Genomic DNA, 18,342 nt, shown 5'->3' on the forward strand with positions numbered 1-18,342 from the left:
CACAATTTGTGTGAGTGATAATTTCCTTAAAATTGATGTGTATAGATGGATCTATATATCAGTTGCTTCACTCTGATATCGTTTTTCACTATTCGGAATGAATGATGGTTGAATTAGATCATGTGAAGCTGAACAGATCATTGATCACACTAGACAGCTCATCATGAGTCTTCATCCGTGTTGCTTCATGTGTCCTAGGAGACATTTCACATACCTCTTAAAGAACCTGTCAGGATGGAAATATTGGAACTGCCATTACGGGTTTGTCTTTTGAAAATGAAGGCTCTGGGGCTGTCATCCTGATCTGACTTCAAGCTGAAGTCTTAGCACCAGAATAAACATGGTTCAGCAGGCAAGCCCCCGATAGTTGCATTATAAAACCTGCTGCACTTATAAAGCAGATTCGTTTTTAGTAAAAAAAAAAATTATGGTACTTCTATAGTCATCTGATCGCATTTGGCCTGTTGAAAGAGACTTTAGTTCCTATCATGAGATGCAGTCATATGACCATGGGAAGAGATGTGCTCTTCAGTTATCTTTTGGCAAGGAATGTGGTATATTTGTCTCTGTAAGCAGAGGGGAGGGTGGAGATGTGTTTTTGAAGTTTCTGCAGGGTTCCACCTCCCAATACACTCTAAGTTGCGTTGGCTCTGGAAGCTTTAGAATCACTTACACATGTCTTCCAACAATGCAATGCCTGAAAGACATATTGCTGCCACTAACCTCTTCTCCTGCACAGTAATTTATTCAACCCCCCTTCAGTCCATCATGAATGCTGCTGCCAGACTCCTCCACCTTACAAAAACTGCTCAGTGTCTGCTACCTCTCTGCCAATCCCTCCATTGGCTGCCACTCGCTAACAAGTTACAAAGCCATCCACAACTCTGCCCCTAGCTACATCACTAGCATAGTCTCAAAATACCAACCTAATCACCCTCTTCGTTCCTTCCAAGACCTCCTGCTCTCTAGCTCCGTCATCACCTCCTCCCATACCTGCCTCCAGGACTTCTCCTGGGCCTTGCCCATCCTCTGGAATTCGCTATCCCAATTTGTCTGTCTCCAAATTTATCCACTTTTAGACGATCCCTTAAAACCTTCCACTTCAGAGAAGCCTATCCTGCCTCCATGTAACTGCACTATTTTCACCATTAGCTCACCCCCCCACAGCTATTACCCTTTTGTATAACTTGACCCTCCCTCCTAGATTGTAAGCTCTAACGAGCACGACTGATTCCCCTCTGTATTGTACTGTATGCCCTAATGTTATTGTAAACTGTCAGCGCTATATAAATCCTGTATAATAACTTTAAATCTATTTAACTCTATTAAATCTGACTTTGAATAGTAAAACCTATTTTTCTTCTGCCAGTAAATGCCCTTATACTGCCCTCTTCGTGTCTCCTGTCGGCTAAAAGTGATATTTACCCCATTACTTACCATGGAGTACCATGTTGGTAGAGGTAGAGCTTTTGTTTTTGTCACATCCTCCAGCAAGAAGAGCAGTACAGTACTGACCCCATCAGACTAGGAGTTGGTCAGCAGTGCCTGAGATCTCACACTAGATATTTAGCTTTGCTGCTGTGAGCACAGAAGTATCGGGGGACCTTTACATATCAGTGCACTGCTATTCACCCCAGCACTAAGGCAGCCCAAGAATCTACATTTGAGCTGCGTATATGTAGGTCGGTCTTCTTTCTTTTGGGACGAGGGGTTCCACACGAAGTTGATAACATGCCAGTTCATCCTGTCAGAATTGTCAACAAACGGATGACTTAAAGCGGAGTTCAGACTAAAGTCAGCAACCACAAATACTGCAGCTGCTGACTTTTAATCAGACAGTTGTCTGTTTCATGGTCCAGAGATGTGGTGGAACGAAACCCCACTCGTCTTCCCCCCCCTCTCTGCGGCACTGACATTGTCACTGTGGGTGCCTGGCTGTGGCTGAACAGCCGGCCATGCACTGCACGAGCTGCACTTTGACTGGCCGGGCAATCATCTGGGACCTGTGACATGTCCCAGATTGCTGGGAGGGGGTAGATGTGAACTTCTGGCACCGCAGTGCCCCGGGAGCTGGAACCCTTAAATCAGAGGTTCCATTTTTGAGTGGAACTCTTCTTTAACATACACAGCAGTACTCACAGATGAAGGAATTGCTTGAAACAAGAGAACATCTAAATTATTACAGTGCCTTGAAAAAGTATTCATACTCCCTCAAAATTTTCCACATTTTGTCATGTAACAACCAAAAGCCCCCTTTGCTCTGATAACCCTAACTAAAATCTAGTCGGACCAATTGCCTTCAGAAGACACCTAATTAGTAAATGGAGTCCAGGGGTGTGTAATTTCTAATCTCAGTATAAATACAGCTGTTCTGTGAAACCCTTTTTTTATTTTTATTTTTTTAACCTTTGTGAACACAGCAGACGGGTTGAGGATAAAGTTATGGAAATTTAAAGCAGGGTTGGGTTATAATAAATAAATAAATAAAAAATAAAATTAAAAAATTAAAACCTAAACTTTGAGAATGGAAAGTGTGGCACAATTGTAAGCCTACCAAGACGTGACTATCTACCTAAACTGAGAAGAGCATTAAACGGAGAAGCAGCCAAGAGGCCCATGGTAACTCTGGAGGAGCTGCAGAGATCCACAGCTCAGGTGGGAGAATCTGTCCACAGGACAACTATTAGTCTTGTACTCCACATCTTGCCTGTATGGAATGGAATTGTGGCAAGAAAGCCATAAGTCCCATTTGCAGCTTGCGAGAAGCCATGTGTGGGACACCAAAACTTTACTTTTTGGCCTAAAAGCAGACTGCTGTGTGTTGTGAAAAACTAACACTGCACTTCACCCTGAACACACCATCCCCTCTGAAAAATGGTGGTGGGCAGCATCATGTCGTGGGGATGCTTTTCTTCTTCGGGGACAGTGAAGCTGGTCAGAGCTGCTGGGAAGATGGATGGCACCAAATACAGGCCAATCTTAGAAGAAAACCTGTTAGTCTGCAAAAGATTTGAGATTGGGACGGCAGTTCACCTTCAAGCAGGACAATGACCCTAAACATACAGTCAGTACTGCAATGAAATGGTTTAGATCAAAGCATATTGATGAGTTAGAATGGCAGTCAAAGTCCAGACCTACATCCAATTGAGTGTCTGTGGCAAGCCTTAAATTGCTGTTCAGAAGAATGGCCAAAAACAATGTGCAAAGCTGGTAGAGAAATGCCAAAGACTTGCAGCTGTAATTTCATTGACGGGTGGTTATATAAAGTATTGCCTCAGGAGGGCTGAATACAAATACACGTCACACTTAGATCCTTATTTGTAAAAAAATTTGAAAACCATTTATCATTTTCCTCACAATTATGTGCCACTTTGTTGGTCTATCACACAAAATCCCCAAAATTGTTTTTGGCTGTAACATGACAAAATGTAGAACATTTCAAGGGGGTATGAATACTGTATGCCTTTACTGTGTCTCTTTATGCTTGTGTGCCTGTAATTGCCTCCCTTGTGTAGACATGAAAGCCTTGATGTTCCCTGCCACCTTGGAGGCAATGTCACTTGAGTGCCAATACTATCACAGTGGTCGCCAGCCTTTCAGACCTCAGACTACTAAACTCTGAATTTTTAAATATCTTATACACGCAATGCTCCAGCTCTCTGACCCCCCCCCCCCCCCCCCCCAATGTGCATCACACTGCTGCCTTAGACTCATTGTTTGGATCTCACCTCCTTATCCAGCCATGTGCTCTCTACAGTCTGATCAGTGTTGCCATTGGAAGTCCCCAATTTCCTGCCCTCTGTGCTACTTCCGGAACCTCGCTCTGAGTTCACAGGAGCCAGAAATGCAGAGGAGGCATTGGGTATCAATGCACGCTGACAGTATTGACAGTATTTACTGTCAGCGCACCATTGAGAGCAACGCTTTAAACGACATTAGGCATTCATCATGTTGATTTGCGTAAAAACCCCTGGGGACCACCACATTTTATTTTATTTTTTTTCTCGTGGACTATCATTGCTCCATGGACCACTGGTGACTGCTGCTCTGTCGCATACCCCTTCACTTTTCACCAGGCAGCTACATAAAAGGTTATGCAGATAAGGGAGGAGACGCTGTCCTGGAACAGACAGCAATTAGACTTTCTCTGAATAGATGAGGGATGTGACATGCAAGAAGGGAGGAAGGTTGTGCTAGGAAACTGACTTTTTCTGAAATGGTCAAATCTTCTATCAGGTTCCCATTGCAAGTAAATTAAAATATTTGATGGAAAAGAAAACTCTGCAAGTAAGCTTTAACTTGCTTTTTCTGTTCATTTTTAAGTTTTAGTCTCCTTTGTTTGCACACCTTGTGGAATTTTGTATTGTTTTGCAAATGTTTAATTCTAATTTTCTAAATGCCACTTTTGTGCTCTTATACTGTTTTTTTTTTTTTTTTTAACAGAAAAACTGCCAGAAATTTCAACCAGCCGATGTGTAAAGCAGCCAAAGTCACAGTGGTGGAGGTAGGTGCTGCTTTTCATTTGCATTACATGCCTGTGAGTTCAGTGATGCTTGTATTAGGCTGACATGGCTTTATTCAGCTCCCTGTTTTATGACTGCTGGATCTCTCAGCGCATTATATCTGACGGGGTAAGTTTTTGTCTGAATGCACTTAGTACTCTTATAAATGAAGTCTGAAATCTCTTTATTTTTGTAGGGGGGGGGGGGGGGGGAAACAATTTCTAAAGTGGGTCTTTTTATGCTGACTTGGCTGTTCTTTGCACCTGGGCATGTCACTGTCATCACAGGAGGGTCTCTAAGAAATTATTTTTGTAATATCTTATATATTGTATATAAATACACTATAAACCCAAAACCCCAACCAATATTAGCCAAACAGGCCAAGTAAGATGTAGTAACAATACAGCTGTCAACCCCTAGAGAGCATATCAGACAGGACTTTATGATGAAGGGTAAAAACAAATGCCTCCTAAGGGTCCATGCGCACTGGGCTTAAACGCTGCTTCTAGAGGAGTTTGCCCATAGAAGCAGCTCAATGTTCTATGTGCTTATGCACATTTGAATGTTTCAGAGGCATATTTTTAAGCTCAGTGTTTAGTGACACAAAAAAACTCTTCTGGATTGTGTTTTTGAGAGGCGTTTTCTTGCAGAAAAACGCTCCTAACCACCTATACAAAAACACTCTTTATATGGGTTTCTTTTTTTTTGGCTTAGCCCAGTGTTCATATGCAGCTGCTGCTCATGTACCATTTTTTTTTTTTTTTTTTTTTTTTTCAATACAAATTTTCAAGTTTCTTAAACTGAAAGGGCTGCCAAGGGGCTTGACACGTTGACAAAATCTGTGTCGATGCCAAGTACGAATACTTGTGAAAATACTCTCGATGCATTGCGGAGCAATTTAGAAAATTAATCGGTAAAAATCATTGCATGTAATGTGAACGGGAATGCAGTGCGAATTCTGTCTGACTTGCATGTGCTTTCTGCACTGCTTCTGTTACCAGGCTGAGATCACTGACAAGCCTAGGATTACACAGGAGCAGTGGGGAAATCGCATGCGATTCTTTTCAGTGCAGTTTGTGCCCATTCATTCTGTATGGATGCAAATTGCACCACAAAGTATCAGTACTAGATCCCTTTGCTGCACTTCCGATGTCATCTGCTGTGTCCTGTGTAAGGAATTACTGAGCTCCCTATTGGGACCACGGAGTATATTAATATCTGGAAGGTACTATTAGGAGATGGAGAGCTGACCCACTAATAAGGAGGATATCTTTTGATGGGACCCATCGAATATATACAAACGCCCTAATTTGTTTATTTTCTGGTAAGCGCATTCAATATACGGTGACGGGCACTTTATGCGCTTTTGGATCGTGTTGAATCACTGTGGTGTCACAAACGCTTATCTGGACTCGCATATGAACTTTTTATGATTGGACTTTTGTTTGTGATATTTTTTCTTTATGTGCTGTTGTGTTTTTTTATGCACTTAAGGTGTTTTTTTATCGTTATAATCATTTAATGATAATTACTTACATATTTTGACACTATTTTTTGTTATTTATTTAAGTATAGGGTTGGCGCAGTTTTCTATTTCTGTATATCTGTTGGGTGTTATATCACATCTATTGCTGCTGCCTGTTTTACACATAGTTTATTTGTTCTCACGTTTTTTCCTAGCGCGGTATAATTTTTTCCATCAGTACTTCTACCCGTCACAAAAAACAAAACTTATTGGTGCATCCCTAGTGTGCACATCTCCAAATTACTGAGTTTAGTTTTGCGTAAGGAGTCCTGTTATTGCCTCAGCATGCAAGCCTAATATACATTTCTAACCTTGTGCAACAGTTTTTGAAGTCCTTGCTTGGGTCCAGCATGACTGTGCCCTGTGCACAAACCCAAGTCTATGTAAACCAAGGTTTGTCAAGTTTGTGGAGGAACCCAAGTAACCACCACAGATCTTTGAACCCCAAGCCTACTTGAACATCTTGGGGATTAATTAAAATGGCAATTATGAGGAAAGTCTTCTCAGCCAAAATGCTCTTTTGGCTGAATGCACACATTTCCACGGACACTCCAAAATCTTGTGGGAACCCTTCAAAGAACTGGAGTTTTTAAGCACAGTGTGAATGGACCCTTGAACAAAACAAAAATACTTCACTAATAAGCAAAGGCTATAATCCCCTCGGAGTCCTCTATGTACTTCTAGGAGAACATTTGACAGGCTGATGGTAAATCACTTGTTCAGACTGTGCAAGGATAATCAGAGTGCAGCCACACCAATGAAGTGTCAATAATAAACACCTTTTTCCCAAGTGTTCTTCCAGGACAGCCCTTGAGAGATGGAGCTCCTCCCATCGACCCAGGAAACACATTGCCACAGTTCAAAAGGCGGTCCCTCAGGTCCCTGGTCAGTCATTTGTGTTTCCTCCGTCGGAGGAACATGTTGCCAGGAACCTGAAGGCCCCTCTCAGGGGCTGCCTGAGAACCTGTAGCCATGAGGGACCGGGTCCTATTCCTTGGCTGCAGTTTTGGGTCCATACCTTTTTTAAACGGCTCGGGTACCGTCCAGCTGATTCGGAGCAGACCCGTTACCCTCCTCCTTCCAGTGCCGAGGTGGCCAGGGGCAGAATGGCGCTGGTTCCCCCAGGAGCGGTGAGTGGAACCTCCATCTCAGCTCCTTGTTGCGGTGGGGTCGGAGACGCCGAGCGTCACTTCCGGCGGAACCGCGTCATCACTGCGTGCCGAGACTTCCGGTTCCGGGTCTCTAAAGGTACAAGGAGGAGAGGGAGAGCCAGCGCTGTGCCTGTGAAGCCCGACCAGCGTCCAGCAATACCGGACTAGCGGCGGGATCGGGAGCATCAGAGGGGGACCATGGAGGCTATTCCCCAGGATACTCCGGCGGAGACAGGCACCAGCCAATCCCAGGTAGGCTGCTGGGCATGCTATTACTCTGGTGGAGTGGTGGTGTTTGTAGGCTGGGTCCTGTAGTGCCCCACGGTGGCGGTTTACTCACAGTGAGATTGTTTGCACTTGGTGATTGAAGGAGGGACATGGGGCTGACGCTAAGAAATCCTTTGTCTTCTTATTTCAGGCTAAAGATATCCCAAGGGAAGACAAGACAGGCCGCAAAAAGTGTCCTAATTGTGGGAATAGGTTGTCCTCTGGCTCTAACAAAGCCCTATGCAAGCAATGCATTGCAAGCTTGCTTAAATCTGAGGCAGATTCCCCTTTAGCAAAGTTTTTGGGCTCCTTTAAAGAGGAAATGGCGTCGACCTTTAAGTCCCTCCGGGAGTTAATCACTGACGTGGGATCAGCTGCAGCTGCCTCCACGAGTAAAGCAACTATAATCTCTTCCTCACCATGCCTTACAACACCCAGCTCAGGGGAGCCCCGTATGATCAGGGAGCCTAGCCCCACGTTGATTAGCCCCGATTCCTCTGACACTGACTCGGGTCAGGAAGAGGATCAAGTAACATCCAAAGCCTCAAAGTATAGATTGTCTCTTGAGGAAGTAGATGAGCTAATGGGGGCTATCTATGATACGCTGGAAATTGAGGAGGAAGAAACTCAGTTATCTAGACATGATCAAATGTATGAGGCTCTGGGGAAAAAGAAAGCAAGGGTTTTCCCTATACATAAGGTGCTTTCTGACCTTGTCCTTAAGGAGTGGTCTGAACCAGATAAAAAGGTTTTCTTTCCTAAATCCCTTAAGAGAAGGTTCCCTTTTGATGAGAGCCCAGAGGCGGTCTGGAATAAAAATCCTAAACTAGACGCCCCTTTGTCCAAAATCTCAAAACAGGCTGATCTGGCTTTTGAAGATATGGGTCACCTGAAAGATCCAATGGACAGGAGAACTGACATTGTCTTAAAGAGGGCCTGGGATGCCTCTATGGCAGGCTTAAAACCAGCTCTAGCCACTTCTTGTGTAGCTAGAAACCTGGAGTTCTGGTTGTCGCAACTTCAAGAACATTTAAAAGCAGGCACTCCTAGGGGGGAGCTTCTGAAATCCTTCCCTATGCTTTTTAAGGCCACCAGTTTCATCTCTGACGCCTCCACGGACTCCGTAAAATTTGCGGCTAAGTCAGCAGCACTTTCAGTGGCAGCAAGGAGGTCAGTATGGATGAAAACCTGGGGGGGAGACACGGCGTCTAAGACCCGCCTGTGCAGCGTCCCTTTTACAGGAGACTTAGTCTTCGGGCCTGAATTAGACTCCGCCTTAGAAAGGACGGCGGATAAAAAGAAAACCTTTCCCGCAAAAAAGAAAAATTTTCAAAGAAAATTTTTTCGTCCCTTTAAAGAACCCTCTAAACCAGAGAAGAGTTCAATCCCCAAAAAACATTGGTCGGGGCATAAAGGGAAAGGAAAAGGGGGCATACTGTTTAGCCGCCCCAATCAGGATCCCAAACCCCAGTGATGCCAGGGTCCCTGTGGGAGGAAGATTAAGCCAATTCCTTCCACAATGGGAAGAGACAACTTCAAACGAATTTGTCTTAAACATAATAAAAAGGGGTCATGCGCTGGAGTTTCACAGCCGCCCTCCTTCAAAGTTTGTAGTGACAAAACTTCCAAGTCACTCAGAAAAGGCCAGGGCCTTACCCTTACTGATAGGGGAGATGGTGGATCAAGAAGTATTGACACCAGTCCCTATACAGGAACAAGGAGACGGTTTTTACTCTCACATTTTTGTAGTAAAAAAGCCGTCAGGAAGATTCAGATTAATTATGAATCTCCGACCATTGAATCGCTCCATCCGTTACAAGAGATTTCGGATGGAGTCCATTTACTCCATAAAGAATCTCCTGCAGAAAGAGATGTTTATGGCTACCCTGGATTTAAGGGATGCTTATCTGCATATTCCAATAAAGGAGGAATGCCAGAAATTCCTTCGAATGGCAGTACAGATAGACACAAGGGTTTACCACTTTCAGTGCCGAGCGCTTCCCTTCGGTCTGTCATCCTCCCCAAGAATCTTTACCAAAGTTCTCGGAGAGGCTTTAGTTCCACTGAGGCTTCAGTCAGTCTCAATTATTCCCTACCTAGACGATCTACTCCTAACAGCACGCTCGGAGAGTCGTCTTTCTCAGGATCTGGAGTTGACTCAACTCAGCCTGAGTCGGTTAGGGTGGCTTGTCAGCCAGGAGAAATCCAAGACAACCCCAACACAGGAGATCCTGTATCTGGGTTACTGGATCAAGTCAGTAGATCAAAAAATTATACTGCCGGAAGAAAAGATTTTGAATCTGTGGCAGAGAATATCTTTTCTTCAATGCAGCCCCAAATGTACAGTGAGGGAAGTAATGTCGGTCTTAGGTCTTATGACAGCAGCCATTCCAGCCGTACAATGGGCCAGGTTCCACCAAAGAGACCTTCAGGGATTTCTGCTAGAACAATTAAGGGGCAGAGATCTGGAGGAGGAAGTTTTGATCCCCTCAAGGATAAAACGCTCCCTCTGGTGGTGGAAGGACAGGGAGAACCTGAACAAAGGGGTTCATTGGGTCCTTCCTATCACTTCAACACTGACAACAGATGCGAGCAGTTGGGGCTGGGGAGCCCACCTCGGCTCAAGCTGGGTCCAGGACAAGTGGACCCCGGAAGAGAAATGTTTCTCTTCCAACTGGAAAGAGCTAACAGCAATCCTGAGAGCGGTCTTAGCCTTTCACCCCACAATACAGGGTCACCATCTACAAGTCCGTTCAGACAATATGACGGCTGTAGCATACATAAACAAACAGGGAGGTACCAAAAGTCCTCGTTTGATGGTAGTAGCCAGACGCATTTTCCAGTGGGCAGAAGCCAATCTGGAATCCATTTCTGCAGTCCACCTGAAAGGGGAGCTGAACAACACGGCGGACTTCTTGAGTCGACAAAAGATTTCGAACCAAGAATGGTCCTTACACCCAGAGGCATTCAATCTCATAACAAATCACTGGGGAAAACCAGAGGTAGACCTTTTTGCGAACAAAAACAATGCAAAGGTTCCAAATTTTTTCTCGCTAAACCCAGGAGATCGGCCCCTGGCTGTAGATGCCTTGCAAGCTCCATGGTCTTTCAGTCTGGCGTATGCTTTTCCCCCTCTTCATCTCATTCCGAGGGTCCTAGCAAGATTCCTCAAGGAAAAAACCTGTTTGATTCTAGTAGCACCGTTTTGGCCCAGGAGACCATGGTTCACAACGTTGCTACAATTGACAGATTGTCCACCTCTAAGGCTTCCCTACAGACAGGACCTCCTGTCGCAGGGACCTCTTTACCATCCACAGGTCGCCACACTGAAGCTTTCGGCGTGGTTACTGAGGAGGAAATCTTAAAGAGTAAGGGCCTGACAGATGAGGTAATTGCGACCTTACTACAGAGTCGCAAACCAGTCACGAGGGCTATTTACAAAAAAGTCTGGCAAAAATTTAATAGCTGGTTGAATAGCCGTGACATAAACACGGCTAATATTCTACAGTTTTTACAGGAAGGTGTAAACAAGGGTTTAACCCTAAGTACCATTAAGGTACAGATAGCTGCCTTAAGTGTGTACCTAGATGAACGTTTACAGGAAAATCCTTTTGTCGCTAGATTCTGTAAGGCAGTCGCTAGACGCAAGCCAGTCAGAGTCACCAAAGTCCCATCCTGGGATTTAGCAGTTGTACTAAAAGCTTTCTTGGGGTCACCCTTTGAGCCTATCTCGGAGGCCTCCTTAAGGCTTGTTACATTTAAGACAGTACTCCTGGTGGCAATCACTTCAGCCCGTAGGGTCAGTGAAATCCAAGCCCTTTCCATCAGGGAACCTTTTCTACAGATCCTAGAAGACAGAGTCATTCTAAAGACAGACCCTGGGTTCTTACCAAAGGTAGCATCTAGCTTCCATAGGTCCCAAGATATTGTCCTTCCCTCATTTTGTCAAAATGCAGCAAATGAGAAAGAGGAACGTTTTCATTTATTGGATGTGAGGAGGTGTGTTCTAGAATACCTTAAAGTAACAAATCCATTCAGAATTTCAGACTCCCTTTTTGTCCTTTTCTCCGGACAGCGTAGGGGACAGAAAGCTTCAAAAGTAACCATAGCTAGATGGATTAGGCTAGCTATAGCAGAGGGGTATAAGGCCTTGAATAGAGATCCTCCTGAGGGTGTTAAAGCTCACTCCACAAGAGCGTTGTCTGCATCCTGGGCAGAAAGAGCTGGTGCCACCCCGGAGCAGGTATGTAAAGCAGCCACATGGTCAAGCTTTTCCACCTTTACAAGGCATTACCGACTGGACTTAATGTCTAGTCAGGATCAGGCCTTTGGGAGGAAAGTCCTCCAGGCCGTGGTCCCCCCCTAATCTGGTAAGTACTTGGGGATCCTCTCAAGGGCTGTCCTGGAAGAACACTTGGGAAAACTGGAGTTAGTACTTACCGGTAACTCCTTTTCCGGTGGTCTTCCAGGACAGCACGATCCCACCCTTTATTTGATTATAATGATGTACTAATGTTATTACCTGTTATGGTTTATATGTTTTTCAGTTCCATCCTTCGGTTCTTGGTGAATGACTGACCAGGGACCTGAGGGACCGCCTTTTGAACTGTGGCAATGTGTTTCCTGGGTCGATGGGAGGAGCTCCATCTCTCAAGGGCTGTCCTGGAAGACCACCGGAAAAGGAGTTACCGGTAAGTACTAACTCCAGTTTTATTAAGAAATAATATCCACTCATGTTAAAAAGGTTGCTGTAGCATGTGGAAGCAAGACATGTGCCAGCTGGTGAAAATCTGTGATCCCTCTATCGCCTGCAATAGGAGGTGCAGTGGCTAAGGCCGAAAACTCAAAGGACCCACTGAGATGTGATCTGCGGAAATCCTTATCTGAGTGGTGTTGTACCAACCTGCTTGATGATCCCTCCCAGTTAACAGGTCTCCTAAATGTAGCGTAGGAGACCTTTTACCTGGAAGTGAATGCAGAGTGGGTTGGTCCATCACTACTCAAGACAATGAGGACCCCAGTGGACTATAAAGTTTGAGTTTTCAGCACTGAGCAATTGCATCTCTTATCACAGACCACGGGAAAGATGGAGGATGGCTTTTCTCCAACTCGGGTACATGTCTTCTACATACTGCATCAACCTCAATCGAGTGGAAATTCATCCTTCATAAGTGTTTGACAATTGGTGTGGTGCACACTATTTGATTATCCATGTCGAGTGTGTTCTAGAAGTACATAAAGGAATCTCAGGATATGCTATCCATGCAGATTACATTTTAAGAATTTGGCATCTACTTCCAGGTAAAAGGTCTCCTAGGCCAACGAGGAACATGCCTAGGAGACCTTTTTACCCTGGAGAAAACTGTGGGTTGGTCACCACATTTCAGATAATGAGGATGTCCGTGGATCACATCTCGGAGTGAATCCTTTGAGTTTTCAGCCCTAGATCCGATCCAGCGACGTGCATGAGCACAGTGGCTCCAGCTATTGTCCCTCTCCTCATGGACAGATTGAAAGCAGCAGGAGCCATTGGCTCCCGCTGCTGTCGAACAAAAGTGATGCGGGGACAGGGCCGAGTGTACATACATTTTTAAAGAAGAAAAAAAGTTTAAGTTCTGCTGCAGTCTTGTCCCTCCTCAGCCAGTGAATGAACATCAAAAGGAAAAGCAGCAGACTAATCTCATTTGTCTCCTCTCCTCTTATCAGCATATTCCTCATTAGCACTGCAGCGCAATCGGCTATGTGTTTATACATGCAGGTTATGGCACTTGCCTATGGTCGAATCTCCTGCTTATTTGCCTTCAGCAATGACAGGACGGGGCTGTAGTAGTTGCTTTGTCTTCGGATAACTTTTATTTTCTCCATGGTTTCTCAACTCCTTGCTCTGCGAGTTAAATTAAAAATACAAAGTTGTCTATGCTTAAATTGCTTATTACAGACCTTGAGGGAAGGGTACCTTGGCATCATCCTGGATATGTAGCTGACAAAAATGATGTGTTGCTGTTCAGCATCTGTCTAATAATCAAAAATAAATCCTGACAAATGTCTGGCTGGCACATGCCCACCAGTAGTTCTGGTACCAGAGCATTCTTTCTGAATGTTAAATATCTATTGTTTCAAAATGTATTTATGAAAAATGGGTAATAGCACTGTTATTGATGCCTGCTAGTCTCGGCCTTTGACAATAACAGCACTGTAGTAATATAGCTATAGAACGTCATCTACTAAACAGTGCAGCACCATAGCTGCTGTTGCCTAGAAACTGTTCAGGAGTCTACAGCCATGCCTTCCATTATCTGTGTAATGAACCTTTTTATGTATTATTGTACTGCTTGACAAATGTATAGTGTCAAACAGGTCTTTCCCATTTTTGAGGGTGGTTAGTTTCAAAGTTGACTTTAGTACCCTTCATTTAATGAAATGTTCACTGGTATGCATGGAGTAACTCCAAAGGCTTGTACATGATTGCCTGGTGCACTGTGCAGCTTCTTATCCTTGTGTGCAATTTTTAAGACCGAGTTTCAGTTTTCTCAAGCTGGAGGATCTGCCAGGGGCTGGGGAATATAAAGTTTGCCTACACCATCCAATAGGATGGCTCATGTGAGGTGAGCCATTTTTTCTTTTTCATACATCATGGGACACAGTCATTACCTGCTGTTATAATCCTCCAGGTGAATGGACACTGGTAGACCAAAGGAAGGTCTTTAGACGGGAAGTGATCCCCTATATAACCCCTCCCATACAGGAATCACTTCAGTTTTTTTTTTTTTTTTTTTACCAGTGTCTGCAAGGTGGATGGCATGGTTTGTTTGAGCTCCAGGTCTCTAGTCCCACAAACGGTTCTTAAATTGAGAGATTGACCAATTGGATCCATTTGACACAGGATTTATATGCTTAGATAAATGGTACCCGAGCCTCACAAAGACTGATACTGTGAGGTTTTGCCTGTAATGCAGCCTCTGGGCGCTGGATCCTGTGAAGTGGAATCCTGGACACCAAGACGTTCCTGCAGGGTGCTGTACAAGTCCAAAGGAGTGGGCCCTGAGCTTGAAAGGGTACGCAGTTCTTGAAGGTCCTCAAGTGACAGGAACCCGCTGTAATGGATGAAGTTTGGGCTCTTAGTTTATAAGCTGCCCTGCGCCTGGACGGGAAAGTGAAACCCCCTTTATTGTTGGGTGTCCCATTGATTTTTACAATCAGTCAAGCTAGTTAGAGGCTGGACACCTGTGTGGTGACCATACGGGGGAGTTTTGGGCTAGCTGTGCGTGTTTGCAAAGTGTACTTTTTATTTTTCTGGCTGTTTTTTACCTGTATGATGGCGCACCGTTTTGCCGTGGTTCACCATGGCACACGTGCGTTCGCAAGATTGCTGCTTTGCTCAGCAGTTTGGCCGTGGGCGCACGAAGATTTGCGTCATTTGCGAATACAGCATCCCCATTCGCCAGGACCGTGCATGTGCGTATGCACACCCAGCTTATTTAAGTTGTGTAGGCCAAGCATGCGGTTCTTCCAGGAGGCAGCTGTTGGACACAGAGCAGGCTCTGAACAGGCACTTGCAGCTGTTCATTTCTCCTTGACGCGGGTCATGTGAGTCACCAAGTGTTTGGCAGGCTAAAGGTTCTAAGCAGGATTGTTACTTAGGGGCTTATGGAGCCCTATTAAAGGGTCTCCCTTCTGAGGTGTTTTAAATACCACACCCAAGTCCTTCACCCTTTGTCACCAAGGATGAACTGTCGGCGCTAGCCAGGTTAGTGCACAAGATTGCTGGCATGATTGCCTCCATCCTGCAGGGTGGCAAGAAGTGTGACCGATTGGGGTAGCGAATTCCAGATGAAAAGCGAGGCTCGGGAGCACGCCAGCTGTAGATGCAGCAATCTCTTCCTTAAATAAGAACTTGTCCGGTAGATAATGCAGAGGGGTTTAAAGACCCTGTTGACAAGAAATTGAAGTCATTAATTTTAAAGGCTTCCTTTTCTTTGGCCAGTTCAGCTATTGAGCCAGCTGTTTCAGCAATTGGTATCTGCCAGTCCGTAAATTATCAGGTCAAATTGCCTGATGGGCCTAACCAGGAGGGTGATTTGCCTGAAAGTAAGACAGATAATCCTCGTGCTGTGTTTTGCTGTTGACGCCTTGAAGGATTCAATACAGCGAGTTTCTTGTTTGGCTCTCGTCTGTACAAATGCGAAGACTTTTTTTTATGGCTTAAGAACTGTTCAGCCGAGCTGCCTTGTAAAAAGTTATTGGCAGGTTTCCCTTTTCATGGGGAACGTTTATTTGGTGATCTGGACAAATATAGCCAAAAGATTTCCGAAGGGAAGAGTTCTCTACTACCTGTGAAGAAATGCACCAGATGTCCCTCGTTTAAAACCTTAACTGGTTCATCAAATGTGTCGACATTGAGGCACTTTTGCCACCAACAGGGTGCTGGGTCAAGGGGCAAGCCGTAGGGCCAGAAGCCCTGCGTCCAAAGCTCTTCTAAACCCAGTACCAAGCCATCCTTTTGAGGGGACGCCCCTACTCCATCGAGTGGGGGGCGGAATGCTACTGCACTTGGACATTTGTAGACGTTTGGAGAACAATGATTTAGGAAGAGTGGGTCACCTCAATTATATCTCGCAGTTACAAGCTGGAGTTGTGGGGGGTTCCCCCTCAGGTTTTTAGGCTCTAGCGTTCCCTCTGATCCTCCAAAAAGACTTGTATCTTCAGGCGCTACATATAGTGCATCAAGGCATGATTTAATGTAGAGGTTCCTGTATCTGAAAGGGGCATGAGGATTTACTCAAACCTGTTTTATGGTTCCAAAACCAAACTGGAACACGAGGCCCATTTTGGACCCAAGATCCCTGAACAAGTATCTGATAGTTCTTTTGGCTGGATTCTGTCGGTCAGCCTCACTCCAGAGGAGAGATTTTAGCCTCATCAGAGGTTCCTACATATTTGCAGTAGAGGATGTTATTTTAATTTTGTGGCTCTACCCTTCAGGCGTGCTACAGCTCCCCTAGTGCTCCCAAAGGTCCTAGCACCAGTACTTGGTCTTTTAAGGGCCCAAGGGATCCTGGTGCTTGGGTATCTGGACAACCTACTCAGATCACTCATTACAGGCTCTATAACAGAGCAGAATAGACAGTGTGGTATTTGAAAAGCTTGGGCTGGATCATAAAATACCGGAAAGTCGACCTTGAAACAAGCTGTCTAAAGTATTTAGGTCTGATTCTAGATACGATTCAAGCAAGAGCATTCTTTCCACCTGTAAGGATCTGTGCCCTGAAGGTTCAGGTGCATCAGATGAGGGGCACCAGACAACCCTCCATTCAGTTCTGTATGAGACTTCAAGGGAGGATGCTATCCCTTGAGGCAGTGCTCTATGCCCAGTTCCATTGCAGGCCTTTACAACAAGACCTCTTGTTGGCTTGGAACAGAAGAGGACAAGCTCTGGATTATCAAGTGTGCTTATCTCCTTGGGCACGCGTAAGCCTAAACTGGTGGTTGCAGGATCAAAACCTGCAAAGGGTAAAAATCCTTCCTCCTGGTAAAGAGTACTGACTACAGATGTCAGTTTCTCAGGCTTGGGAGCGACCCTAGAAGGGCTCGCAGCTCAGGGGAAATGGTCAGGAACAGAACTGATCCTGCCCATCAACTTCCTGAAATTACAGGCTGTACGTCGTGCCCTATGGTCCTGGACGGTGGAGCTTCAGGACTGCCCTATCAGGGTTCAATCTGACAATGCCACTGCAGTGGCCTATATAAACCACCAAGGCGGTACCTGGAGTTGTTTAGCTCTGAAGGAGGTGAATCGCATACTAGCCTATACAGAGGGACATGGTTTTTTTTTTTTTTTTTTTTTTTTTTTTTTCTTTCTCTATTGGCAGTCCATATCCTGGGAGTAGACAACTGGAATACAGATTATCTCAGCTGCCAGCAGATCTGCCTGGGAGAGATGATTCCTACACCCAGGGGTGGTCCAGGAAATTTACCAGCGTTGAGGATGGCCAGAGGTTGACCCATTGGCATCCAGGTTCAACAGCAAGCTACAGCAATTTGTGTCCCGAACAATGGATCATCTGGCAATTGAAGCAGATGCTCTGATTGTTCCATGGAGCCAGTTCATGCCTGGTTCATGCTTTCCCTTCAATAACTCTCTCCTTCCATGTTTGTTACACAGCATTCCAAGAAAGGGGGTTCCAGTCATTCTGGTAGCACCAGACTGGCCCAGAAGACCCTGGTTCCCAGTGATTGTGAGACTGACGATAGACAGACCATGGACGCTTCCACGGCGCCTCAATCTATCTCAATGTCCTAAATTACACCCCAATTTACAGTCTCTAAATTTGACGGCATGGCTATTGAAGCCAGGATGTTGAAGGACCTTGGCATCTCGGGTCCAGTAGTGTACCCTAGTGAATGCTAGAAAAGCGGTCACTAGGAAGATTTATCATAAGGTCTGGAAGACTTGTATTGCCTGGTTTTGAAGCCAGAAAATGGCATCCTTGGAAATATGTGATTGGGAGAATTCTTTTCTACAGTCAGCTGTGGAAATCAGATTGGCTTTGAGTATAATCAGTGGTCAAATTTCGGCCTTATCAGTATTCTTCCAAAGGTCTGTAGCATCGCATTTGTTTTCCCAAACCCTTATGCAGGGGGCGACTCATTTGCGCAGCCCCCCCCCCCCCATTAGGTCGCCTGTGTGTCCTCTTGACTTTTTAACTTGGTGCTGTCTGTGTTCCAGAAACAACCATTTGAGGCCATCAAGGAAATTGCATTAGACTTGCTGTCATGCAAGCTAGCCTTCCTGATGGCCATCACCTCGACCAGAAGGGTGTCTGAGTTGGTGGCCCTTTCATGCAGGGAGCCATACTTGAGCCTTCACCAGGACAGGGTCGTGTTACAACCTGCTTCA

At 45.2% G+C, this 18,342-nt stretch overlaps 1 protein-coding gene across 1 annotated transcript in view; it reads left to right on the top strand.

Annotated features, from left to right (window-relative positions):
• The window catches only part of OXCT1 (3-oxoacid CoA-transferase 1), a 185,435-nt gene that overhangs the window by 68,295 nt on the left and 98,798 nt on the right, over nucleotides 1-18,342 (top strand). The window contains exon 7 of the mRNA XM_077462803.1: nucleotides 4,444-4,504. Within this exon, the coding sequence (XP_077318929.1) occupies nucleotides 4,444-4,504 (61 nt within the window). The remainder of the gene's footprint in view (nucleotides 1-4,443; nucleotides 4,505-18,342) is intronic.

Source organism: Lithobates pipiens, unplaced genomic scaffold (assembly GCF_037356315.1).
Source record: "Lithobates pipiens isolate NorthernLeopardFrog02 unplaced genomic scaffold, aLitPip1_a1.2 Scaffold_3, whole genome shotgun sequence".
NCBI lineage: Eukaryota > Metazoa > Chordata > Amphibia > Anura > Ranidae > Lithobates > Lithobates pipiens.